This window comes from Micropterus salmoides, unplaced genomic scaffold (assembly GCF_014851395.1).
Source record: "Micropterus salmoides isolate LMB-PRFRI ecotype aquatic unplaced genomic scaffold, ASM1485139v1 Ms_hic_scaffold_20, whole genome shotgun sequence".
In the NCBI taxonomy this organism is placed as follows: Eukaryota; Metazoa; Chordata; class Actinopteri; order Centrarchiformes; family Centrarchidae; genus Micropterus; species Micropterus salmoides.
In genome coordinates, this window is record NW_024041151.1 from 11,549,766 (window position 1) to 11,577,256 (window position 27,491).

At 39.6% G+C, this 27,491-nt stretch overlaps 3 protein-coding genes across 3 annotated transcripts in view; 1 reads left to right on the top strand and 2 right to left on the bottom strand.

The window, feature by feature from the left end:
• Window positions 1–8,007, top strand: part of pcsk5a (proprotein convertase subtilisin/kexin type 5a) — a 30,121-nt gene extending 22,114 nt beyond the window's left edge. Inside the window, exons 30-37 of the mRNA XM_038734525.1 lie at window positions 334–548; window positions 2,132–2,374; window positions 3,232–3,468; window positions 3,588–3,765; window positions 4,478–4,695; window positions 5,256–5,356; window positions 5,786–5,999; window positions 6,986–8,007. Of these exons, the coding sequence (XP_038590453.1) occupies window positions 334–548; window positions 2,132–2,374; window positions 3,232–3,468; window positions 3,588–3,765; window positions 4,478–4,695; window positions 5,256–5,356; window positions 5,786–5,999; window positions 6,986–7,470 (1,891 nt within the window). The 3' untranslated portion in view covers window positions 7,471–8,007. The remainder of the gene's footprint in view (window positions 1–333; window positions 549–2,131; window positions 2,375–3,231; window positions 3,469–3,587; window positions 3,766–4,477; window positions 4,696–5,255; window positions 5,357–5,785; window positions 6,000–6,985) is intronic.
• A 29-nt stretch (window positions 8,008–8,036) lies between these two features.
• Window positions 8,037–18,843, bottom strand: LOC119914814 (protein prune homolog 2-like). The gene is made up of 11 exons (XM_038734342.1): window positions 18,735–18,843; window positions 17,108–17,174; window positions 16,800–17,000; window positions 16,397–16,573; window positions 13,594–13,696; window positions 11,226–11,361; window positions 11,017–11,102; window positions 9,871–9,969; window positions 9,724–9,762; window positions 9,226–9,276; window positions 8,037–9,102 (listed from the first exon to the last, which is right to left on the bottom strand). The coding sequence occupies exons 2-11, from the start codon at window positions 17,160–17,162 to the stop codon at window positions 9,069–9,071; spliced, it is 981 nt and encodes a 326-aa protein (XP_038590270.1). The 5' UTR covers window positions 17,163–17,174; window positions 18,735–18,843; the 3' UTR covers window positions 8,037–9,068.
• Window positions 18,844–20,209: 1,366 nt separating this feature from the next.
• LOC119914812 (guanine nucleotide-binding protein subunit alpha-14-like) lies at window positions 20,210–26,844 on the bottom strand. The gene is made up of 7 exons (XM_038734341.1): window positions 26,489–26,844; window positions 24,276–24,460; window positions 23,969–24,123; window positions 23,663–23,791; window positions 21,468–21,597; window positions 21,144–21,297; window positions 20,210–20,494 (listed from the first exon to the last, which is right to left on the bottom strand). The coding sequence occupies exons 1-7, from the start codon at window positions 26,607–26,609 to the stop codon at window positions 20,304–20,306; spliced, it is 1,065 nt and encodes a 354-aa protein (XP_038590269.1). The 5' UTR covers window positions 26,610–26,844; the 3' UTR covers window positions 20,210–20,303.
• Between the last annotated feature and the right edge of the window lie 647 nt (window positions 26,845–27,491).

Below are 27,491 nucleotides of genomic sequence, written 5' to 3' on the forward strand. Positions count from 1 at the left end.
CTTAATTTATTTATATATGTCCATGTCCATCCTGACCATAGACTGTCTCCTGACACACATCACAAAGAAAACTAATACTAATACTAGAGACACAATACATCACCAATTTTTATATCTGCTGTGGTGGTCCTAATTAGGAATTTGACTATAATGCATGTGTTTAGTGATATGTCTATGTATAATATATGTATATATGTATATGTCTAATTTACAGTTTGTCCATTATGCAGCCTGGTTCAACTGATGTGCTTTCAACAAAATGCATAAGAAGCCCAGTAAACTGCAATGTGTGTCTGCATGTGTGTCTACTGATCTCTGTTTGGCTTCTCACAGGGGTTTTCCTATAGGCCAGGTCTGTCGTAGCTGTGCAGCGGGCTGTGCGTCCTGTGGGAAGAACGCCACCCACTGCCTCAGCTGTGAAGAACATCTCCTCCTACACAAGCACCAGTGTGTGGAGGAGTGTCCTCCAGCGCACACTGTCCAGGATAGGGAGTGCCAGCACTGCCCCTCAGCCTGTCAGGAGTGCAGTGCACTCGGGCAGTGCACAGGTACTGAAATACAATGCTAACAAGAGCAAATTCAGCTTTTAGAGGTTCTTCAGTCTAATCCAAAACGCTTTTACTTCTCAATAGCCCTCTTCGAATCATTACCAGCAAGTATGGTGTTTGTTATTTTTACCCACACTTGCAACATGGCTCTTGGGGTGACAAAATCAGTCGGTCGGTCCACCTCGTTCATCCAAACTGAAAAATCTCAACAACAGTTGGATGGGTTGTTGGCTGCATGGATAATTTTGTACATGAATTCATGGTTTCCAGACAATGTATCCTGATGACTTTGGTGATTCCTTGACCTTTCCTCTATAGCACCACCTTTAGGTTGACATATTTGCTTTTAAATGAAATATCCCAACAACTATTGGATGGATTATCATGAAATAATTAATTGACCCTTCGCTAAGCCACACCCCAAATACACAGCTGACCAATCACAGTGCAGTATAGGACTCGTTCTAACTGAGGTCCGACACTTTCAAGGCTGCGCTCCATTGACTCTAAAGCAAAAAGACTACAGATACTGTATTTTTCCAAGATATGGTCAAATTCTGTTCCTGGGGCACTTGTAATACTTACAGTCGCTACCCAGAAAGGTTGATAGGAGAAGTACGATTTATTCTCTTTCCAAAACCTAAAATAAATCCAGAAAATTGTCAGCTGTGGATTGTTCCTAATGTAATGTTAGCTAACGCTAACTAACTTCCAACTGAATGTAACGTTATAAAGCCCTACTGTTCTGCTTTTTAATGATTGTAATAATGAACAGAGGCCTACCCAGCTTTACAGGAACAGTGTTGATCCTTAATATCGTTGTCTTTTGTCGTAATCGTCGGGGATGCAGTGGTTCACTTGGACTGTGTGATTGGTAGGCTTTAGCTTCTAGCTTTCATTTTTTTCAGTCAGTTTGAGTCAGTTTGACAGCCTGAATACAACCTTCAAATGTATAATGCAACTGCAAAACTGTCTGCTTCTTTCTGAAATCGCTTTTTCAACAAATTTGACAATATTTCTCCAGGGAGTGAAGTAATAGACTGTGGCAGCGGCGACAGTTTGTCGGACTTAGCAACAGTAACTAAGGGGGGCGGGGCTTAGTAAAGGGTCAATTACTGGTGATCCTTTAACTTTTCCTGTAGTGCCATCAACACTTGCCCACTACTTTGGATTATGACCAAATACCTGCAAACTAATGACATTCCCATAAGCCTCAGCCACACACAAATGTTAGCATGCTACTAAACTAAGATGGTGAACATAATACATAATGACTGCTAATATCACTATGTTAGCATTGCTATTGTGGACATGTTAGCATGCTGATGGCTTGCTGTACATTCTTAGTCTTATTCCCCAACATGTCCACTAAATACACTGTGTCTAGATGACATGTCAGAAATTTAAAAAAATCAGCTACTGTGTACAAGTGAGTGATTCACCTGTTTCAATTCTATTTTTCTTTAGTCTTGTTAGAGAGCGGGCTTTTCTTCCTCTTACATTTCTCTTCAGTTCCAGTATAGTTTCACTGAGTTGTACTAAATTGTTCTTCCATTCAGTGCTAAAAGCTGTTCTATGTGCAGGCTGTGAGGAGTATCACTTTCTTCACGAGGGCCTGTGCGTGCTTGACTGTCCCGAAATGTTCTTTGAAGACAAAGAGCAGAGGAAGTGTTTACATTGCCACCCTGATTGCGCTTTGTGTGACGGCCCGAACAATAATGACTGTGATGCCTGTATGGACCCTGAGGCAACTCTGCACAATGGGGCATGTCTGTCAGCTTGCCCCTCCCACACCTTCAGAGACACTATAACAGGAGAATGTAAAGGTACAACAGAAAGATTTATCTGCCAGAATTTTGGTTACTGAGTGCTAATTTGAGATGTTGGACTGCACAGAGGGTCACACTCCTCTGATCATAATTAAGTTGGAACCCGTTTATTTTGTTTATCTAATTTGATGTATATTTTATTATACATTCAGAACTGCTGCCCTTTTGGGTATGAGATGCTCCATTTTGCATAAAACTTTTAACTCTCCTCACAACAATTTCTGTCCCGTAGAACGTCCTTCTTGCATTTTCTCAATTATATTCTCTAGTCTGCCTGAGTGTTTTTCCTGACTTTAGCTCAGACTAAAATAGCAACGCTTTTCAGACGGTTAACAGGCAGCTGTCAAACCTTGAAAACAGAACAGCAATGCCAAAGACAGTTCCCTAGAGAAAGACACACCGCTCTTGTTTTGTTATTCAAAAACACAAAGGATGGTGTGTTTCTCCCAGGAAAATGTTGTAGGCGATGCCCACTATTGCTGCTGCATATTGTAGCTGCCAGCAGTAAGACATCTTAAAGGAAGTACATTGCTGTACTGCAAAATGGACAGAGTTGATTTCTGTGTTTATTTTCATCTGAACTGAACACAGGCTGAGGCAAATGTTTTCACAGATCACACTTTGAGAACCCAATGGGTGGAAACTGCCAGTTAAGATGTATTACTATTATTATTACCGATGAATTATTTAAATATTTGACCTAACAGGTAATGATTTATCATCAGATAAACTATTACCATGTAAGATCAGATAGATATCAAGTCAAGATGAAAACAAATTGATTGTCCTTGATGGGATTCACTGTAGGTCTTATAATACCCCTTGATTCAGTTACTATTTTACTTGTATTTCAGACTGTGATGCATCTTGCCTTACCTGCTTCGGGCCCCATGCTGGCTCCTGCATCAGCTGCAGAGAGGATCAGAGGCTAGAGGGCCACAGCCATTGTGTGCCATCAGCCAGCAAGTGCTCGCCTCACCAGTATGCAGACCATGTCGGGGAATGCCATCCATGTCACAAATACTGCCACAGGTGTTCAGGTCCTGGCAAGACTCACTGCCTGAGCTGCAACCAGAGACATCTCCTGCTCAGTGAGTCGTGTTTGGTCTTTGCTGGGCTCTTGAATTCTCTTGATGTCTGCATGTCCTGGAAAGCTCTTCAAGACTTGTTTGTGTAGCTGCATGATCATCATGTGTGTTTGTTGGTACAGATGGCACCTGCGTGGATGAATGTCCCACAGGCTACTATGAGGATGAGTCGGGGGAGAAATGTGAACCTTGCCACCCTTCCTGTCAGTCCTGCACTGGAAAGCACAGCCATGAGTGTCTCGCCTGTAACAACCACCTCTTTCGAGAGGGCAAAGAGTGTGTGGAGACCTGCCAGCACAGGTAGTTTAACCTGCACACCATCCAGCTGAGTTGCTCATCCATCACGTTAAGTGCGGTCGCACAGTGTTGTCATTAATAAAGATAGGCCTAGTCAAATAATGTCATTGTGGACACTAGGCCATTGCTTCTCTTTAGTTAACTGGACAGGGGTGCAGTTTGGAGACAGAATCTAATTTAGACTGAGATTTAAATAGCCATACATGTGGCCTGTAAAATGCTAATTAGGCTGGATTTTATTTGGGTTTTGATTGATTGAGTGTTAAATTAATGTGCCGTTAAATTGATGTGCAGTTAAATACTCTGGAAAAAACAAAAGGGATACAAAGGCTATTAGATACTTTCAGACCTTTATGCGAGCAATGCGGCATATATCAAAAAGGAATATATTTTACTTTATCATGCAGAACTCGTGTCTTGTAGTTATTGGAATTACAGCTCTTTGAATGGTGCCGGATCTCATGGCTCTTTTCCTTTCCGAGAGCCACTAGTGTCTTGCACTCCTCAGCGATGGTTTGAAGGGTTCTGTTATGACTGCATTCCCTCTGTCTTGGTATCTTGGTCTATGTCGTGTCTGAGTAGTTTTGGTTGTTTATAGGGGTATGTGACTGAGTGGCTGTGGAAAGGAATTTCCTTTGAGGACAAACAAAACTCTTATCGCATCTTCTTTAATTGAATCTAATCTATCGTAACTTTCTCACCGTCTCTCCAATAGTCACTATGGAAACACAAGCTCAAGGATATGTGAGAAGTGTGACCCGAGTTGCGGCGAGTGTATCGGGGACAGAGAGGACAGCTGCCTGAGCTGTGCTCTGGGCCTCATCTACTTGCGGAAAGAAGGCCGTTGCCTCCACTCGTGCCCTCAGGGATACTACCACGACATTGCGCACAGAACCTGCGAGCCCTGCCACACCAGCTGCAGATCATGCTCAGGTACGAGCATCCACTCAGCAGTAATTTAATATCATGCTGATAAATACAGAATCACATGTAAGTGATGAGATAGTGATGCAGTCATTTTCTCCACAGACTGCAAATGTGAAATCAACCATAGTAATGTTATATACAGGGTCATGCGTACTGTATGTCTTACAAAGGGACAACCATTTAAAACATTTTAAATTTTACATTTTATGTAATCTAAAGTTAAAGAACAAGGCTGGTGATATTACATATTTTTGTTTCTGTCAACAAACACCAAAACCAACAATGTATTAGTCCGTCTCTCAATACTTTTTGACTTCCCCAGCCTATGTGTGGCCATCATCCTCAAGCCCACTGGATCCTACTGAAGACATGTGAAGACAAATGTAGTTGTAAATACATGCGGGATTGACTCAAAATAGTGGCCCATGTTGGCATAGAGGAATACATTTCAGGATTTGGTTACACTGGCAATACTTGTTAGTAGGATCAATTCATTGTTGGTGTTGATTTGAAGAAAAATATAGAATCTCACCAGACCTACCCTTTAAGTTGTCATGTATCTGCAGGAAAAGATTCCCAGTCCTGTGGCTCATGCTACCCTGGATACCTGCTCTCAGATGGCCTGTGTGAGTCCATGTGCGACATGGGCCAGTATCCTGTAATAAAGGTAACCACACTTTTTTTAGGTTTTAATTTCACAAATATTAACTTTTTAAAAATTCCTTACCCTGTCCTTGCTTCACCAAAATAATTATTACTAATGTTTTGGCCCCAGGCATCATATAATGTAATTCAGACTGACTTATTACTGCACCAGGAAAAATCTCAAACAGCAGAGTGAAAATTATTACTCTGTCACGATTTCAAAATAAATCTCAGGCTCATGCTGTGAGGCAACTGACTGAAATTGTCTGGCAGGTAGACACATATTATTAAGCTGAGAGAAAATGCATCCTTTATATTCAGTCCTTTTCAGAAATGAAAGTTGTGCATATCTTTAGAAGCAAAGTGGATGCGATGTAAGATGCATGCTGCAGCAGTGTGTCTGGATTATGAAGTCTTGTCAATGGCAGTCCTTTCTCTTGCCCCTCATCAGGGTTTAGGCCACGCTTGTGAAGACTGCGACAGCTCCTGTCTGGAGTGTAGGGGGCCTGGTTCAGCCAACTGCACCATGTGTCCTACTCAGGCCATCTTAGAAGCCGGAGGGCGCTGTCTGCTTTGTTGCCGTGTTGAGGAAGGGGAGGAGGAGGAGGAGGAAGAGGAGGCCACAACACAGCAGCAGGACTGTTGTAACTGCACTGAGACTCGAGGTAGGTCGATGGTGCTTATTGAAAGAAAATGGAGGAGAATGGAGATGTGCATGACTTGGTTTGAAGTGTCTTTTTTTTCTGAAACGGAGACCCTTTGTCAGGGCATGGCTGATTATTCATTACTTTGATCATCTTTTCTGGTTGTACAGAGGGATGCTCTATAGATAAAACTTTTCAATAGTTTTGGTTATTTCACATGAAGATTTCTGAATTCCCTTTTCCTCTCTTCACCTCTGTTTGAAGGGGGTGGGACTTGGGAAAAAGGTGATGTTAAGCATTTCTGTGTACCAATCAATAACAGGGACAACATTTAAGTCAAAATGTTGGTGGGTTAACGGCTAAATTTTGGAAGTATTCCGGCAAAAAAATCCCACCCCCTCCCTTCAGGCCTCCCCCAAAGCCAATACCTTAAAACACATTTTCATGCAGAGTGCATGCAGATAGGTAGGTAGACAGACAGGTAGGGATTCAGTCCAAATTAAATGATTGACCGTGCTTATTAAAGTCCTGCGACAGCCACAGATACTGAATTTGTTTCATTTTTGTGTCAGAACATTTGATTTAATCAGGATTTAATTTCTACAAATATAACGAAAAATGCTTCTGTAATAAATTGCTTAGCCTGGGGGGGTTCTCAAGCCCATCACTGTGGGTGCGTGTTAATAACTAAACGTGGCTCAGATGCATTTGTTTTTTTTATTAGCTCCTTTCTTCTCTCATCTGGATTTTAGAAGACACTGTTTAGACAGATTTCAGTGAATAAATCAAACTGAAATTGTAGAAGTTTTGGTGGGCCAAAAATAAGATTTGTGAGTGGGGTCATGTGCCCGCTTCCTTAGTGGAAACTGCACTCTTGAAGATAACAGAAAAATGACAAATCTATGGCATTCAACTAATCAATCAATCAACTAGAGAAATGCTTTAATATCTTCCCATTTAGACAGGAAAATCTGTGTCTAAACTTCCTGTCTTTGTGGGATTTGTAGGAGAGTGCGTCCTCAGCACCAACTTGGCATTCAGGAATGAGGAAGAAGAGGAGGCCAGAGGAAACCTGGCAGTCTTCATTATCGCCTGCATCCTGTTGGTGCTGGGACTTGTGGCTGTCGTCCTCCTCGTCAGACACTCCCGCTCCAAGAGTGCACCCCCAGACATACGTCCCCGTGGCTATGAGAAGCTGGGCTCAGGTGGGGGATACGGAGGCAGCACCAGACACGGCGGCTACAGCTCTGCTTCCTCTGCGTCTTACGGTGGCCGCGCCAGCTCCTCCGGCGGTCAGTTCCAGGAGACTCAGTTGGTTGACATTGGTGAACGTCGCTCAGGGAGTAAGGATGATGACGACGACGACGATGATGAGGACATTGTTTACATGGGCCAGGATGGCACCGTGTACAGGAAGTTCCGGTACGGACAGCTGGGAGAGGACAATGAGGATGAGTTGGAGTACGATGATGAGAGCTACACATTCCGGTGAAGCATAAGAATTTCTCTAAAGAAACATTTCTTCTTTCTCTTCTGGATTCCTCCCCTTGCGTTCTCTCTCTCTCTGTCTCTGTCTCCCTCATTCCTTCCTCTGCTGTTTCACTCCTCCTGCCCTGAGGGACAGACCCATTTATCCATCACTGAATATGAGTTGGACCAAATGAGACATGAGAAGCTATTTATAATGAGCTGCATTTCACAACTGCGATCCATTCACAAAATGAAATGTGCTGCAGAAACATTCCACGTTGTTTAGCATTCTTGAGGACTTTTTACATAATTAAGCTTGATTTCTAGAGTAGGTTTTGAGTATGATGATTTATTTTGGCCATTAGACAGTTTCAACAATCATATTATTCATCTTTTTAATTGTTGTGGTGTTGGATTAACATTATAAATTTGATTAATCGTGGTATTTAATTTGCTTTTATATATTCCCAAGTGTTTGCTGTCACTGAATTTTAATTTGAAAATGGGTTGTTATTCTGTTCAAATAAAATCTTGATCTTGAAGTCCAACTCACAAACCAGACATGATTGAAAACAATGACAGAAAATGTTCAGACTTCAGTCCATTTTTATTGAATTACTGGACAGTGATCCATAATTGCTTTGTACATCCTCAATACACCACAGGAGAAGACTCATGGGTAAGAGGACCATCAGTTATCTATGAGGGGACATGCACTGATGCACACAAATGCGTGTGGAAACACACACACACACACACACACACACACACACAGATATTGTGCTTTACAGAAATCCCATCTTTACTTTCTTCTGAGGTTTTCCTGATAATCCAGGAGAAGCTGAGGAAATGATTCCCAGTTTATGTTTATGTATTTGGCAGAAACAGATTGAAAATACACACACACACACACACACACACACATACATTTGCAGAGCTAAAAAGACATGCTCTCACATTGCACTGATAACTTCATATTTAACTTATTCTTCCTTGGTTTCGAATAGACTCCATAAAGTTAAAATATCCATTTGTAGAATTATTTTGCCGTTTTAGAACAAGTATTAAGACAGAGGATTGGATTGCTTAAATGCAATAGCTGATCAACTATGGCACAAGGTTCTTTGGCAAAGACCTTGTGCTTTTATTGTAAATTGCTGACACACAAGTCACTTCTTTATCTGACATACTGAGAATGTGTGACCAGTAAAGGGTGATATTATTGCTTCCCTGCTTCTCATGCACACAACTACTAAAACTATAGACTCTACAAATGGATTTTGCGCAGTGCACTGTCTGGTGTGTAATTGCATTTCCTACCCTACCATGAACAATGATGCTACTCAGTAAGTGCTGCCAAGCTTCCCACTTGACTATATAGTTCTCTGGATTTCAGGTGCAAGGTACAGTAGATGCTACAGCAGCCATAAAGAATGTGATCTAACTCTTACTATTGTAAGTTGTGTTTTCTAATTAAACTCCAGTGTGTAATTGATAACCACTGACACGCACACACACACTAGCTTAACAAGCCTTTGTCTTTGTATTCCAGCATTACCCATAAAATATGACAGTGACTTCTGAACATTGAGCTGACCTATTCATTTAGGATGTTTGGGTTTAAGAGCTGCAGGCACCGGCTTCGTCTGGTTTGCTGGGAAGACGAAAGAACAAAACATTGACAATAAAGACGAGTCTGTTTATGTATGGGTGACAGACTGCTGACACAAGGCAATTTCTCTTCCATGTGTAAACTTAAACGTCTAAGAGGACTTACTCTGTTCTGCCAGCTGCTGTTGGCTCCGATCCCAGCAGAAAACTATTCACTCTTCAATGAAAGAAAAAAGAGTGGTTGTTAGAGCAGATTTATTGTTGTAATGCAGTGGTATTTTGTGAATTTGAAGACACATGCAACTTAGGATTCAATGCACAATTAGTCAGCAGGAGATTAGTGTGTGAATTCTGCAATTTTGTTCCTACATTTATTATCAGTGTAATAGATCCCTCTGCAATAAGGACAGGCTCATTTATTTTACTGTAATGATAAATGAGATGAAAGCGATGAATTTAGCATCTTTAGCAACTTTTTTTTTCTCTCTCCTTCCTGTAATTGCAACCATAGCCAAATCTAATTGGTCCTCATCCAGCAGAAGAGTCCCTGTGATCTTAAAGTGAGCCATCTGATAAATGAGCACTCCAGCCAAGGATAAAACTGAGGCAGGGGCCACTGCCTCTGCAGAGGGAAGTAATGAGAGGCAGGAGAGTCGATGCTTACTTTGAGTTCTCTGCTGCATCCTTCAGTTCCTTGTCAAGTCTAGAGGTGAAAGTTCAAATGACAAGATGAATATAAGTCACTTAAAAAGACAACTCAGGCTTGGAGGAGGTAGAGGGGTGGTGTAGCATTTGGGGGGCTTTTACTCACCTAATGATGCACTCTGGGATCTGGATGCATTCCATGGGGATGAGTTCATGCAGCTCATCCAAGCTGGTCACATACTTTATCTTACTGCTGAACTTGGTGCTGTGACAAGAGCAACAAATGCACACACACACACACACACACACACACACACACACACACACACACAAATAAAAGTGCAATGACACACATTAAAAGCATAGTAAGTAACTGGCTTGGCATTAGAGGAACAAATTTGTCTGTCTTTCTTGAAGTGAAACTACAGTAGTTTAACTCTGCTACAGAAGGCCAATGAACATTTACACAACAGTTTATAGCCATGCTAGCAGCTCTGAGGCTGTAGGCCAACTTGACAAATAAAAATCTTGACCTGATGATGGCACTAGAGTCAAAGTCACAGAATCACCAATGTTATTACAATTTACCCTGAAGGTAACATGAATGTCTGCACCAAATTTCATGGCACACCATAATTGTTCAGACATTTAACTACACAACAAAAACATTTCAACCTCATAATGAATCACCAACACAGTTAAAATTCATCTGCTGGGAACCACAGTTATGGAGTTACTTCAGTGCCAACATAAATTGAATCTGAATTCAATAGGTTTGAATTTGAAATGTTAAAATTGAATATTGTATGCACAATTTTAAATTGTATTTCACAGACTGAAAATGAATCTAATGGTTTAAAATTGAACTTCCAAACTCAGAAGCACAAGTATACAAGTCAGCTATAACAAAATGGGAGACACTACACAGCTACCCTGATGGTCTACATACCCAGAAAGCCTTGGGTCAGAGTAAGTAATTTGAAAGGAGTTGGGTTAAATCTGAACTCTTCTATCGTAGACTAGAGTCCCCCAGATGAGTGTCTATGAGTTCAAACTGAATTTTGAGAAACTTAATTTGGAACTCCACTGATTTAAATAATACTCATAAATTGAAAGCAAGATCAATTCAATTCAATTTCAAACCATATAATTTCATTTCATCTGTGAAATACAATTTTAAATTTACTATACAATGTTTAGTTTGAACATTTCAAATTTAAAACTATTAAATTCCGATTTGTTTGTGCTGGCACTAAAATATCTCCATACACAATTGTCTGTACAAAAGCTAGCAAAACAGGATTTTATTTACCTGATGAAGGGCTTGGTAATGGCTAGAACGGTCCTGATAAACCATGATGGATGGAGAATAATGAAGGATTTCAAATTCTTCCTAGCCTAAACAAAATATATTACATGTGAAGTGTGTTTATGTCCACATTGGAGCTCATTTTCACTTTCATTCAAGGTCATACAATGCTACTGTTATCTCTCAATAATCATAGTCACATGAAATAGGACATACCTTCTGTCAATCATCTGATAGCATTTCTTCAGCCAACCAAGGCCAGGCATTCTTCTGTGGGGTGTGGCTCCATTCAGGTAAACGATCATGTAGTCCTCTGCTACCATCAGCTCCAGTGTGCTGATCACATAGCTGAAGACAAACACACAAATGTGCACACACACAGTTAAATACTTAAAGTTTGACTTATGTCCCAGGAAGATTTAGCAGTATTTGTTCTCTGGAATAACATGAGAAAGTATGATTGTAATGTGACCAAACATTTGAACACTGGAATAAATATACTCTCCACATACCCTTTAAAAGCCAAACAAAATTAGAGTCAACAGCCAACAACTGTACTATGGCTTAATGCTAACATGCTTCCAAAAACAATGGTAACATGCTAATGTTAGCATGTATAATGTTTTCTATATTTACCATGTAGCCTGATAGCATGCTAACATTTGCTGACTTCAGTGTCACTGAAGTCTTTCACTAGCATACCTCAAAATGGTGAAATGCAAGAGCAAGAAATGCAAAACTAAGTTTTGTGAATCTGAACGCCACATGAGGCAATAGGAGACATATCTGTCTCACTCTGTATTCGAAAAACTATCAGCATATAAGAAACATCTCTCCTCTGGTGTCAGCTACGAGAAATTGGCACAAATGTTTCTTCATGGATTAGATGTTTTGCTTTGAATTTCTTCTTTTTGTCCGTCTTTGCATCCATCTCGGCAGCTCAATCAGACTTCTACCTTTCTAAATCCAATACTCGTTATCTCTTTCTCATTTCACCCCACCTTCTCTCTTTCTTGCTACCTCCTCTGAAAATAAAGTTTAAAAAATTCCTCAATAACTCCTCTAACTTCAAGGACTTTCCTCTCCTTTTGATCCAATGTCATTCTCCAGCTTACAAACCAACACTGCTGATCCATTCTGTTTCGTGACTATTGTGATCATCTCCTACTGACATCAAGCTGCATACCATTGACCATCCAGCTATAACTCCTCCTCGCAAGGATTCAGACCTCAAGCCATCTGGCATCAGAAACTGCAGACACTACGGTTTACCTCCTTTCATTTCTATCCAAAACTCTCAGATATGCCAGCTTACTCAATATCTTTCACAGAACAGCCTGTGGGATCCCAACCACACTGTCTAAGCATGAAATGCAACTGTGCCAGCACAATGAAGACATCAACATGGGAGGTCTCGGCAAACAAGCTAGACTATCACTTTATTTAGAGAGTTTGCCTTACGCAGAGGGGGTGTGGCTGATTAATTCGGTAGCATCCTCAACATGCTAAATACCATTTGAGAATAAAATGCATTTTTTGTATTGAGGTCTCTTTGTATAAATTCAAAAAGCATGGCATCAGGTCTTAGCATGAAATAGTACCTGAGCTGTGTCTTCAGCAATGCCAGCAGCCCTGTGACACTGTATGTACAGTGCTGCTTTGGACTAAATGTAATGTCAGCATGCTTACATGCTAGCAATGACAATTCTAACATGGCGATATTTAGCAGGCATGGTCATCATCTTAGTTTAGTGTGTTAGCAAAGTTCAGCTGAGGCTGATGGGTATGTCATTTGTTTTTGCAGGTATTTGGATATCCATACCACGGAGTCTAGAAACCAAAAAAGTCAAGTAAATGTTGCTAGATGAAAACTCAAAGGACTCAAAGGTCCCCTGCTTGTCCTCTGGGGAACACGAATGACTGTTGAAAATTTCATGGCAGTACATTTTTTATCCAGCTAGCAGCCTGGCTCTATGGATTTCAATACAGGCCCAGACGTTTGCATGGTTGTCACCAACCATGAGTCACATGTGAAAATTGCAGCCGAGGAAGCTGCAGCGGTTGCAATTGCACACACAAGCAAGTAAAAGTAGTATCCATTAATTTTTAATAAAAATGTTACTTTCCAGTAAGCACACAACGAGTAACCCATGTTTGATTTGAGACAACACTACCATGTCTAAATTAATGCTCTATGCAAGTAAGTACAGAGTGTAGATAGCTTACTACACAGAAGTATCTGAAATGAGACACAGCTTTCAGTACACAGTCTTGTTTGTGACTTTAAGGATGATTGTGGTTTATTCTAACTATTTTCATTGTTTTGGTTATTCTTATTCTTATTGAGTTATATCAGCCATGAATAAAGTGGTGGATGGACGGAGCATCACTAGCGTGGCTGAAAAGCAAATTAATTAGTAGTTGCAAAAACCAATAACTAACATTTCTTAGATAGCAAAATTGGATGCGTGATTGAATTGATGAATGATTGAAAATTTAAAAAGTGGCAACTGTATAATATACTGAAAAAGTAAATGACTGGTTAAAAGTGTGTGTTAGTTATTGCAGTATAATACTCACAGGAAGAGGTTCTCCATTATTTCATGGTAGTCCTCTCTGTCACTGTCTGGCAGGAAACAAGCAGCAAACACTATAATGGCATTCACTCCGTTGCCATAGTAGCCTTGATAAACACACATAAAATAACAGTTTAAGAGTTAACCTGACCTTGTTCCATTGTTGTAAGAGCTTAGTAGCATAGTTTTCATAATTTGATTGTTCCCTTATTTTCTTATTCAATTTATCTGCCAATCTGTGTCTCTCTGTCCTGTTTCCTCTCACTACTTTTCAGATTAATGTAATTTCCTTTTATTCACCAAACCATTCATCACCAGATTTGGTGTCACTCAGACAGAGGGTCTTTTATCCAAATGACATTTGAGCTTTTGGTATTGACTGTTCAGTGACAGACATCTCTGTTTCCATGGGACGGCTGTGTTTCACTTAAGCTCAGAGCACAGTGGGAAGAAAATGCACTACCTGCTATGGTTAGGGGTCTGATTTCCACCAATAATGGTAATATGGTCAGTGCTTATATAAGCCACAGGCTTACCAGGGCACAAGCCCATGGCCCTGGGGTTTTAGAGGGCCCCACAGAGGAGAGAAGAGAGAGAGATGGGCCCCTAACTGTGAAACCAATATGGTGTGACTCAGTGTCTGGCCTCAATTTAAGATCCCCCTGCAGTCTTAAACAGACAAATTAAAGGAAAAAACAATATTAACTGTTTTAGTATAACAAGAAAAGTGTCAATGCTGCTTGGTAAATCCTCAAGTTTCTGCAACTCTACTTGAGAAATAGACAGTATTATTCTAATAGATATTCCTTCATTTGGTGATTTCTAGAGCTGAAATGATTGGTTGATTAATCAATTGACAGAAAATAATAACCGGCAACTATTTTAATAATAATGATTGTTAGATTTTAGCTTTCTAAAGTGATGATTTGCTGTTTGATATTTGTCTTATATGGTTGAAACCTTTATATCTTTGCGATTTAGACTGTTGGAAGAAAAAAGACATTTGAAGACTTCTACTTAGTTAATCTAGGTAATTATGATGGTGATTTCATAGACTAATTAATTAATCAATAAAGTTATTGATGGTAATAAAAATAATCGTTAAGACATTCCCACAAGTTTGCAGTTGAGTTGAGATCTACCGACTGTGAAGGTTGCAACATACAATTCACAACTTTTTCATTCTCAAACCATTCAGTGTATGGAAGCAAATGCACTTATTTCTCCACTTGTTATTTTGATTTTTTCGTTGATTTGACACTTGTCTGTATACTTATAGAGAGCTGTTTTGGACACCAGCAGTCACAATTCATTAAACACACGGGGTATATTATTGTCAAGTGGCCACTTTGTACTTTAGAACTATTGGATTCAGGTTGAAAATTTGCAGAGGTCGTGCAAAAATTGGACATAAAAATTTCCACTGCGTTTTGTTTGTGGAGAGTTCCCTTTAAACCACAGGGCATATTAATGTCAAGTGGCCACTTTGTATTTCAGAACAATAGGATTCGAGTTGAAAATTGGCAGAGGATGTGCAAAAATTGGACATACAAATTTCCACTGCGTTTTGTTTGTGGAGAGTACCCTCTCTGATGGCCACTGGATGATATAAAACACATCCGCTGGCTTCAACTACTGTACATCCTGTATTTCCTCATTCTTGGTTGGCCCACATCCAAGGTAAGATGAATGCATTCCAAAATGAGACATCGTTGTGGCATCTTGGTAGCAGAGAAGTGGCAGAAGCCAAAAACAATAGGTGATTGTGATACAGAATACCAGAGATAATGACTGTTATGGGAAGGTGTTACTTGGGATCAGATATTCAGTCCTGTTCTAAAGTGAAACTGAAAACTGAAACATGTTTACTGCTCAAACGATAACAATGCCTATATTAATTCCACTGAATAGCTGCTTTATTTTGCTATATTTATGGCAGCATCTCTAAAATGCATAAATGGAACACAGGTTGAATATTGGGTGTTGTAGAATGAGGTTTTCTTTTAGTTCTGAGTTTGATCATCTTCCGTACACATGCCCATATGCATATTGCAACAGATTTTGGTAGATCTAATTGCTTCCTCCTGTGACAGTAGCCAAGGAGATATCCTTTTCTAAAATAATTAACATTAATAGGAAAGGTTGGACAAAATCTAAAGTTAAATTTATAAAATAACAAATTATGATGAAGTAATGGCATGAATAATAATATGTAATACACTATTTCCCATATTACACTAGTTTATTTCCAGCATTTCATGTACTAACCCCACTAAGCTGATACTTTAAATTATTTATATTTCCTACGTCAACAATGAACCTAAACTAAATAAATAATGTTTATATGTTTCAATCTTTACTATAGCAAGAGCCTTTACGGCATTATCTTAGACTGGTGTTCAATTCTAGCATCTTTTTACTGTAAATTAAAACAGGTTCAATTATTATTTTTTACTGAAGATGCAAAGGAGGTGGAGGTACTTTTTTCAAGCCTTGAAAAGTGTCTGTGGGTCTTCATCCTCTGATGCAATCTGCCTCAACGAAAGTATTCCAGCTTGTATGTTGACTGAGAGGCAAAAATCCGCAGATCACTCACAACTGCTCTGAAGCTTAATTGTTGTAAGCACACAGCAATAGGCTACTGGAAGCAACTCCGATTAGCATATTAACATAACTAGACAGTGAGCATAACAACAACGATTTCTGAGCCATTATTGGGTATATTTGAAAATGATTTGCTTCTGTACTCATAGAGGTAATGTTTAAGATGGACGTAACATCCATAGTTATAATGGTAAAATGATCACCTCCATGGGAGATGACTCTCATGTAGGGCTCAATGATCTTCATGTTGATGCGGTGCTCCTGCTCCCCAATGATGACCGTCCTCCATAGTTTGCCATCCTGACGCTCCTCCTCAGCGCTGTATGTTGGGATTGGATCATAGGGCTCACTTGTCCCACTCCTACCGGCTTCATTGGGGTCTGATGGGAGAAAAGACCAAATACTGTGTTATAGGCCTTTTTCACAGCAGACATTTTCATAGTAGGTAAAGCACAGGCGAATAGCATTAATGATGGCTCTGTTCTATTCAATTGACAGTGAGCCAATATACAAAATACCAGGACCTGAAGCTATATGGGATTCAGCCATCATTCACTTTCCTATTTACACCTATGCTTTTCACTGTTTGTTCTCTGGAAGACCCACCTTCCCAGTCCATTTCATGGTCTGTGTAGTCAAGGTAATCCCCCTCATCTGGAGTGTCAAGGTCGTCGACGTTAATGTCAAGATCATCTGGTGTCTCCCCCAAGTCATCCTCGCTCTGATCCAGTGACAGGCTAATTCGAGGGGCAGATAGTTTTTTTCTTTGAGTGGGACCTCCTTGCAGGGGTAGAGAGCTAGGAGGGACTACAGAAAAGAAGAGCAACAGTTATGTACTTAGCTGGTTTCTTTATATTTCTTTTGAATAACCGTTGGCAATTTCGGCATAGGTTGACTCATATTCACATATTCACCTGGTCTGCTTTCGCCACCCTCAGAGTTCATTTTACTCTCTGATGATAGGTCCATCCCCAGGAGGACCTACGAGAAGATAATTACAGGAATTATTACTTATTACTTCCTTATTAAATGGATTCTTATGATACAACAACAAACCTGGAGAGAATCCAGACTATTGTGTAATGCATCGTCTGCGATTCCTCTACATTTAATAATTTGCAAACAAGAACATTAATCTGAATTTTAATTATGCTAAACTTTAAATGTACCAGTGATGGACTGTAATTAAGCACATTTGCTTAAGTATTGTACTTATTATACATTTGGGCAAGTACTTTACAATATTTACATTTCATGCTACTTCAACTTTTATCCTATACAATTTGGAGGTAATTTTTTATTCCACTACATTTACTTGATAGTTTTAGTTACAAGTTACTTTACAGAATAAAACATATAATGAATGTACCTTGTAATGGACTGTTTTAATATGCAGTTTGCTATTTTTATTAAGTCAAGAATGTGAATACTTTCTTACTCTACTTTCTTAGATATTGTTGGAGCACATAGTAGGCCTAGACCGATAAATCGGGCATTATCTTATTGCAGATACATTGGAATCGGTGTACATGACAAGTATTTGTCTGAACAGAAATGCCATACTAGGTTTGAGATAATTTAGAAACAGTGTCACTGTTACATAGTAATAGTCCCTATGAATCTTGGTCACAAGCAAATGTAAGGGATCCATGTTTATGTTGTGTTTATGTTGAAAATTTACAGTCGGACAAACTCCCAAAAACCAATATTGGCCCAAAAGATCCAGTAACAGTCTGGCTATACTATAAATCGTAAGTGCAAGAACCTCCCAAACACCAGCACATGGTGTATTGGTTTTACAGCTATATTGATCTATTTTACAGATAGATTTACACAGTTATCAGAAAACGAGAGACAAAGAAGACAAGAGTTGTAAGGTGGTAAGGGGAGAAGGGGGGGTGAAAGAAATGGGAGAGATTTTGAGGTTAAAGGTCATCTTCCCCTATGAATAATCCCTCCATTCAAACTGGCAGAGGGGGAGGAACAACGCTTGTTACATCATGACAACCCCCCCCCCTCGCTGTCTTTTTCTAGTGCTGATTCAAAGCGAATGACTGCACGCTCGCCTGAGCACAGATTGGGCAGAGATGCAAATTCAGTGAGTCACGTGCGCTCATCATGAAAAAGATACATCCTTGTTCCTCCTCGGCAGACTCTGCCTGGAACAAGGAAAATGTCATCGCATTAACAGCTACAACAGAAATCTGCCAATGTTTGATTCCTGTACAGTGGAGATGGCTGGCATGCTGACGATTCACAGATATATGTGCACACCCACCCTTAAACATTCACAGAGATAAACATACAATGACATAGCCTCCTACAACGCAGAATAACAAAATCAGCATCAGCTGTCTTTTGCATCCTCCATGAAGGATGCCGAGCTGCTTCACATCCACAGCTCAGCACAGGACCACAGTGCTGATGACAGCAGCCCCTCCCTCACTCTTGCTTCCTGTCTGCTGGCTGGGAGAGAAAAAAAAACGACATATCCCTCTTTCTCTTCTATTTATCTTTGCTGAACAAAAGCCATCTACTCACCACTGCTGGGGATCGGGATTCTCTCTTTGTGCGTCTCAGAGCATGGATGTACTTCCAAGTTTCCTGCCTATTTCCTGCTCCCAGCCTCTCGGTGGAGATGCTCAGCTTACAAACAGCTCACAGCTTCCACCATTTTGTGGTCACATGATCTGGGCTGTTACCAAATAAGGGAGATCACCTGCTATAACAGCTCTCTGCACAGCAGCTTCCTCAAGCAGTGCCATTAAATGGTGCTATAGGAGGGTGTGTTTGTGTGTCATTATTATCCTAAACTGGAGGGGATTAACTCTATGTGTATGTGTAGGAGCTGTTGTGTTATTACTACCCAAGGAGTGTGGTACTGCTATTAATGCCTGACATTAGATTTGTGAGGGCTAGCTGTGCAGCTACAACATTTTATTAGCCCTCATGGGAAAAAAGAGCAATAACAATCAGAAACGAGAACATTGTCAGCTTCATGTGCTGATAATATTCACACACTTTACCACATGCTGGTAGAAAAATAAAGACTGATCCAATCCAAACATCTGACGCTTACCATTCCACTGTCTATAAGAGAACACCAAATGTGTCCTTTATATTCTGCATTAGCACTGAACTTTTCAACCCTTAAACAAGCAAACTATAGCCACAAAGCAGATAAAATAAATTGTACCTAGTCTCTCCTTCCGTGTGGAAACAAGCATTGTTCTCTCCACAGGTTTAACCGTCAGTGAATGCCTCTTTTCACTTACCACTATTCAGTCCCAACACTTAGACAGGAAGACAGAGACCAGCCTGTCAGACCTTTGCACATTGTTTAGTACAAAGGTTGTTACATACCAATCAGTGTGACCACGCCTGGAGCGCCGACATAGAGTGGAGACGCCCCAAAACAGCCTTTGGTTAATGAATGCCATGCATCTGCTGTCATATATCACAAAATGGATGACACATTTTTGTACGGAAACATATGTATATTTATTTAATGTCAAAATTAAGTTATATGCATAGAGACCAGGACAACACAGAATCCAGTTTGTTTAAAAACAATTTGTGGTTTTTAATATGTATATTTTAAAGTTAGCAACAGTGGGGGAAAAAGTATGTCATAGGCTACGTGGTTGTTGTTGCACACATAAAAATATTATCATATGTATAATCTAAGGCAGGTTTCTTCCTCCTCCCAGAGCTGTAAGACAGGGAAGGTTGCATTCTATATGATTTTATCATACTAGTTCAACTCCATTTAGTTCTCTGTCAAACAGTAATGGTATAAAAGGAGCCTGTCTAACAATTCAGTACAACAATTAACATTTCAATTGTCCATTCCTCTCTTTTAGCTATACAACATGTGTTTTTTTTATACCACATATGATGAACTGTGTTGCAAAAAAATGGCACATACTGTCTGTGTCTGAGAAATGTTCCTTACCTGACACTGATGTCTGACTGCCTCATGTTGTTGAACAAGCTACAACTGGGAGCACTAACAGATAAAATGTCCACAAAGGTGTTACAGCATGTGACTGTACCAGTTTTCTTGTTCCAAATGATGAGATCAAGTGATCACTTTGTCCTACAACCTCCTTATTCGAGGTTGAACTTGCCCAGGTTTTCTCTGAAGATTGTGTCCTTGACGGCCTTAAAGACAATCCGGATGTTCTCTGTATCCGTGGCGCAGGTGTAGTGTGTGTAAAGGCGTTTAGGGTGCCCGCAATGCCGTTCCTTGTACATTTCCAAGATAAACTTTTTTGCAGATTCAGCATCATGCTGAGGCCCTGTGGAGGCGAAAGTGGTCAAAATCAGAGAGAATCTGTGTATTCTGAATAAATTTAATTGTGATCCCTTAAGACATGGGCTTTGTCCAAAATCACACCCTTGTTCCCCTTACTTATCCCAGTATAATAGATTCTGTTTATTAGGCTCTATAGTGTATACATGCCATGGACTATACTGCTTTCATGCCATAGTAAAATGTCACACTCAGAATGAATGCTGCAACTAAGGATTATTTTTATTATTGATAAATCTGCCGATTATTAAGTCATTTTAAGTACAAAATTTGAAAAAACATCCATTACAGTTTCTCAGAGCCAAGATGATGTCTTCAAATTGCTTTTTTTGTCTGATCAACAGAATATTCGAGTTTACAAAGATGTATTACAAAGAAATACAGAGAGAAGCAGCAAATCATCACAAAGTAAGAGCAGGATCAAGTCAATAATAGAAATAGTAAATCAATCATCAAATAGTTGCTGATAAATTGTTTTGACTATCTCTACATAGAAGAGTGAAAGAGACAATCAAATAAAATGGCACTCAGTAAATATGGTAAATATGGTGCACTAAATAGTAAATGTTAATTTACTTCATAGCTATGAATGCTGTTTTAACACATGCAGAGCAAAAAGAGAATGCATGCTTTACCAGTAAAGTCTGGGAAGTAGGTTGCCAAATGAGACTTTGTGATTTTCTCCTGTAGCAAGTCTGTTTTGTTCAGGAAGAGGATAGTGGAGGATTCTTGGAACCAAGCGTATGAGAGGATGGTCTTGAACAAGGCAAGGCTCTCTCTCAGTCGATTCTGAAGAAGGAGGTGAGAATAGTCTTAGACAAAAGACTACTGTATGGAAATAATAGTTCCTTTTAAAGAGAAAATTACTGAGAGCAAAATATAACCATGGCACAAGAAATCGAGAATCAAATCATCATTTTGAAGAAGTACAGAGTGGATGGAAAGGCTTTTGACCTTACATCATTCTCACTCTCGTAAAGGACTTGATCGTACTCGCTGAGGGCCGCCAGAAAAATGATGGACGTGACATTCTCAAAACAGTGGATCCATTTCTTCCGCTCTGAACGCTGACCACCCACATCCACCATCCTAGACACACGAACATTTGTTCAAGTTAATTAAAAAAGGAATATATGTAATTTGAGAAATATACTTATTTTCTTTCTTGCCAAGTTAGATGACAATATAAAAGTTCAGACAAATATTTAAATGTAAAAACAACAAGTTTTGGTTTAACAAGGTAAACGGTAACTTCCCGAACTTGTTGTTTTTAAATGATTGTTTGTGTAATTGTTTCCCACTGTTTCCAATCTTCATGCTAAGCCAAAGCGAAACGCCTACTAACTCTAGCTTTATATTTAGCGTACAGATATAAGTATTATCTATCTTCTCATTTAACTATGGTGGTACTGATTCTACAGGCCACAGCTCAGGGAAAAATGTGCATGAGACCCAGTTCACAAACACATAATAAATAAGAACCATGGAGAACAAATCTCACACGTACTTTAACAATAAAACTCCTCTTCAAAAACTAATCCAACGCTTTGTAGATGATCAACAATTGGCTCTTCAATAACAAATACCTTTTCAAGACGGTAAAAAAAGAAATGGGAAGAGTGTTTTTTAATGAAAACAAACCAATAAACAAATATGGGAGCCTGCAAGCAGCAGGTAATGTTGGGCAAGGAAACACTTGCCCAAATGACACCAAAGGCTTCCCTGCTTTAGGCACAAAGGGGCAGGGGCGGACTGGGCATTGGGAAGTTCGGGGAGACTCTCGAATGGCCGGTTCATTCCTGGCCCCTCCCAACTTGGACCGATCTTCTTTTCAGCTGAAAACTGCTCAACGGTGCAAATCAAAAGGAGTTTACTTTACATAGGGTTTATGTGACTCTTAAACTCTAATTCATCCTCAGCCCTGCTCCATTGATTATAGTTTATTTCTGTTTACCATTTTTAATAATTGATTCCGTATTAATGTATATTGTCTGCTATGTAGCAGAAGGGAGTTACAAAACACAATTTCACTTGTTATATTGTGACAATAAACCTACCTACCTACAAGGAGATTGCATTATATATAGCAGTAGCCCTGTACTGTGGTTTTCCAGCTCGGGCTTGCCTGACCTGGACTTGTTCAGTGCACTGGTGACTTGCTTATAGTAACTGAGGAGGCAGGTATCATCCAAAAGTTTCTTGAAGGTCGAAATCGGATTCTTTTATACCAGAAAAACACTACAACTATTAAAATAACTGCAAAAAATCCTTCTACTAATGCCAAAGTCCCAGGCTGAATTTAAGCCCCAGTAGATACCAGCTAAGGGGCTCTATATTTACTCTGTGCTAACATCCATAATACTCAGTCGCTATCAAAGGTAGACAAGAGAGACAGCAAAGAGGTTTCAGAAGGTCCCAAAGGACAAAGATTCAGGCTGACTATGTCTGGAAAAGTGAGTTCTGCACCACATAGGGGAATGTTCACAATGCTTCCGCGCCTCTGGTATTCTTATTCCTTTAAGTTTGGACACTGTCACAACCTGATTGACCAAGAGGGAATCCCCAAGTTGTTCTCGTCATTGTTAAGAGTCAGTCCCAGTCCTGTGCAACAGACAGTGTTGGGAAATAACGTGTTACCGTAATATTATCACTTTCCCCAGTAACTAGTAGTGTAAGGAATTACTATTTACAAAACAGTAATAGTACAGTTATTAGTCCGTGTAACGCTGCGGTACTGCATTACCAGAATTTGTTTTGTTGTCTTTGATGTGTATGCGTGATTACGCAGCAAGTCAGTGGTAATTCAAATCGAGAGGCCCTTCTGTTATTAAAATCCAAAAAGCTAAAAGAAGAATTGAGAACGAGGCAGACAGGCGTTCTTTCGACACCTGTAAGTATTGCCAATATTGTGTCACAAAGATGCAAAGAACAACCACGGAATTGCTTTCATCTAATTTATTGAACCATCAGCTAAACCCACATAGCAATGTGAAACTTAAAGAAACTCCACCACTGACAGGAAGGCAGCTACTGCCAGTGATGCGTGCACTCGTTGGGAGAGAGCGGCGTTAAGCAACGTAAAAACATGGAATACTCCTCCTATATATGTAGCAAAAGATTCGTTTTATAGTCAGTCAAGTTAACAATACCCTACCTGAAGATAACTTTTGAAAGGTCAAAGGGGTACTCTATGATCCCCGTGGTGGGGACCCTGACCCTCAAGATGTCCTGCAGGGTGGGGATGTAAAACGGGGCTGTGATTCTGTCCAAGTCGGTCAGATAACTGAAAAGTTAACAACAATGCATCCAGTTTAATTTCCTAACACAAACCTGAACGAAGAAATAGCATCGTCACATGCACATTAAAAGTTTTAAATTTGAGTTGATGAGTGCAAAAGCTTTGGTTCTCTTGAAGAGCCCTGGGCTTATGTAAATGACATGAAATATTTTAAAGTCTTACTATTTGGCAGAGTCAGATAACTGGAATTCCCTCCTGCGGTCGTAGCATATTTGAACACCATGGTCATTCCACACTCTCTTAATGGCGTCCACCTGCCAAGCCTCCAAAGTGGACACCCGGTCTGCCTCTACTTGGCTCAACTTCTGTGCGTGGAGCTGAAACACACAAGACATCCACAGGGGACCTTTCTAAACACAATATTTCAATCTTTGACTGACCTATTAGTAACCATTAGGAGCATGAGAACTGCAAATGTACTCCATAACACATCAATATCATCTTTTATTAAATGGGTACAGTTTCTCACAATGTTCTGGTCACTGATGTAGTCAATCTGTAGAGTCTCCATGGCGTGGATCAGCGCCTGAATGGCTGTGACGATGTTCTGAAACACAAGCCGAGTGAAACCTTTCCTGTCAGCTTCACTGTATCCAGTGCCATGGATGATCCTCATCTGTTTGATGAAAGTACTCTTCCCACTTTCACCAGTCCCTAGGCAAATGAGATGAATAAGACCCAAGGATGAGAAATGGAATAACATCAAAGCAATGCCAGAAATAGGACATGCACTAAAAAAATCATCTGAACATCAATCAGTTTTAGCTAAACAGGATTTCGGCAACAAAACAACAACAAAAAAAGGCTGCATTCTTAGGAATGTAGGAATATTTTAAATAAAGGTTCATAATTTATTATAGTTTTTTCCCCCAAGCTATACATGTGAGTATGTGTACGCGAGTGGGTGCATTTATACCCTGTTTCCACAAAACACCCCATTACTAACGTTATTTCTATAGGTATGCGGGTACGCACATCATCTAATTTAATTTCTGTGTATATGTACTTACATGAACAACATAAAAACAGACAAAGAACCAACAAGTCAAATAATCAAAAAACCCACAGTGGACCAAAATAAAAAAAGACGACATCGTAAGAGAAATATGTAAAGAATATAGATTAATAAAAAGACGTATTTGGAAGTTACGTTTATGTTTGTAATTTCCCACTAATGGTTATGCCAGTTACAAATGTTTTGCATACTCTACATTGTTATGGGACAGTAAAGGCTTGTGTCTGATCTGTGCAAGTCAATGTGTCATTCAAAGAAACAAAACAAAAACAAAACAGCCTGCTTGTACTGTATTGACCTATCATGGCTTTTACAATGGAGCATTTTTATTGGAGACTTTAATGTCTTGTGAGCAAAAACATCCTAACAAACAACGGCACATAAAGCATAAATACACAGGTCTACACTTGTGAAAACATGCAGAAGTCTAGTTTGGTTTTAAGGGAAGAAAACTATAAAGGTTATCAAGTGCTGGCTAATCTGGGCTTCACCAACAATTTGAATGCAAAGGGTAACCTGTAATAACTTTTAAAATGAACAATGCAGGAATAAACACACACCAAAGGCTTGCCAGCTATTGATCCAGACACTTTTGTATTTGCTGGTTTTATCAGATCAAACTAATATGACCCTTGACATCAGGGGGACAAAAAATCTCAATCTGCAAACCTAAATGATGATGTGTTTTTATTTAAGACTTTCTTCCAAAGTCCGACTATCGTCTATCTCACACACAATTTTTAGTCTTGTTATGGCTAGTACAGTCCACCTTCAGTCCAGTATCCAATCTAAAATTTTTGAATGGATCATGGTGCCCAGAGGATTCAACTTTTGGTTTTGGGGGTAATATCTCAACAACCGCTGAATGGATTGTCATTAAATCTTATACAGACATTTATGGTGCCCAGAGCATGAATCCTTATGACTTTCCTTTCCAGTATTGCAAACATGGGGTTGACACTTTTGTTTCTGAGTGAAATATCTCAACAAGTACTGGATGGATTGCCGTGAAATTTGGTACACACATTCATATACCACTCAAAACGAATTTGTGATACCTTACTTTTTCAAGTACAAAAGTACTTGGTTATGGTTAGGAAAACATCGTCGTTTGGGTGTAGTCACAGAATCTGATAGGTCACAGATTTTGGTGTTACACCCAAAATGTTTTGTGTTTTAAAAAAACAACAAATATTTGCCAATATATAAAATATTTTTTTAACTTTTAAACTAACTTTTAAATAACAAAGACAGCTTCTAAACTCCAATATAAGTCATGAAGACTCTATTACAAACTAATTATAGCTATTTTATTTCTACATCCCCACAAATAACAGTATTTATTGGATCATCACAGGAAGTTCTTGCTTTAGGCCTACAGGAAAACCTCTGTTGAGCTATAGTTGTATAAATATATGTACGTTTGTCAATTCAACCTAGACTCAACTGTAACTACATATAAGCTACCTTTGGGGTAACAATTAGTCCATAGCAAGCTATTTGTTTATTCTATGTACAGTTTTTAGTCCCTTTGTTGGCTAGATTTATATGGTAATATCCACATTTTAATAGGATGCATTTAATATCCCAAGGTAAGTATGTCGTTGATAATTTCAACATTTCAGTCGCATGTGGAAATGACTAAACTTTACGCTACAAACACTCACCTAACAGCAGCAACTTCAACTCCCGGTGAGAGGCTGTTTTATCACGACGAAGTTGTCTCTCTATTTCTCTGTGTATCCTGAGTCTCTCCGCTTCCTCACCTGACACGCAGCAGTCAAACATTGTTGTACACGCGTTTACGAGCTGCCTTCAGTTTCTTCACAGTTGACAGGGATTAGGCAAATGAAACGAATGGATAATGCTTTTGCGCGGATCTGACAGGTTCACTTCTGTCCCGGAACAGGTGGATTCGTGACTTTCAGCAGTCAATCTTCCTCGTGTAGGATCCAGTTCAGGTGCATTTCACATTCCTGCTGTGCAAGGGAGGCGGGGTGAATGGGCAGGCTCTGAGTGAAAAAGGCAATTCGAGTTAAATGTGGACAGCTCCTGTGTGTCTGTTTACAGGTCCGTACTCCCATGAGCCTCTCTTTCCTCACAATGAGGTAGTCTACGGTGCTGGAGGGGAAACATAATGGAGGACAGCCAGGCACCAACTTGTCTGGTTATATGTATTAAATCTAAATTAAAACCTAATGATGCCATTGCAGGTCTTATTATACCTGAATCTATTAAATCAAACTGAGGTTTCAAAAATGTTTCGACTTTTACAATATCCAGGGGACAACACATAGTTTACATTTGAGGTTAAAGGGTAATTAATCATTGTGCTTACATAAGGTTGGGACAGATTTGAGTGGTCAGAATCCAAGCAGCAGAGATTTCCTGACTTGTTGTGCCTATTGTTAAATTGTTAAAAAAAACACTTCTCCTACATTTCCTGTCCTGCAACTCAACAGTGTCTTTCATTTTCACCCTTCCTGACTGGTATGGTTAAATGGTAACACAGGGTTTCTGTATTCTACAGTCATATCTGAATTTTCCCTGATAACATCACCATTATACAACTGTTTCAGTCCAAATGAAATGATTTAGCTACCTGTTTGTCTACATGTGTCCCTGAAGGCATTCTGCCCATGCACTCTTCCTGCATGAAAGTGCGTTGGA

Bases quoted from the DNA above. Each gene is read 5' to 3' on its own strand.
- LOC119914814 (XM_038734342.1), bottom strand. From the start codon at position 17,162: ATGGACCTATCATCAGAGAGTAAAATGAACTCTGAGGGTGGCGAAAGC. The intron at 11,362-13,593 runs GTGAGTATTATA...GTTTGTCTTCAG, and splicing joins ATAATGGAGAACCTCTTCCT to CTATGTGATCAGCACACTGG. The intron at 9,277-9,723 runs GTAAGCATCGAC...CTTTCATTGAAG, and splicing joins GATGCAGCAGAGAACTCAAA to AGTGAATAGTTTTCTGCTGG.
- LOC119914812 (XM_038734341.1), bottom strand. From the start codon at position 26,609: ATGTTTGACTGCTGCGTGTCAGGTGAGGAAGCGGAGAGACTCAGGATA. The intron at 24,461-26,488 runs GTGAGTGTTTGT...TCATTTGCCTAG, and splicing joins GTTGAAGTTGCTGCTGTTAG to GGACTGGTGAAAGTGGGAAG. The intron at 20,495-21,143 runs GTAAAGCATGCA...TCGCCTCCACAG, and splicing joins CTACTTCCCAGACTTTACTG to GGCCTCAGCATGATGCTGAA.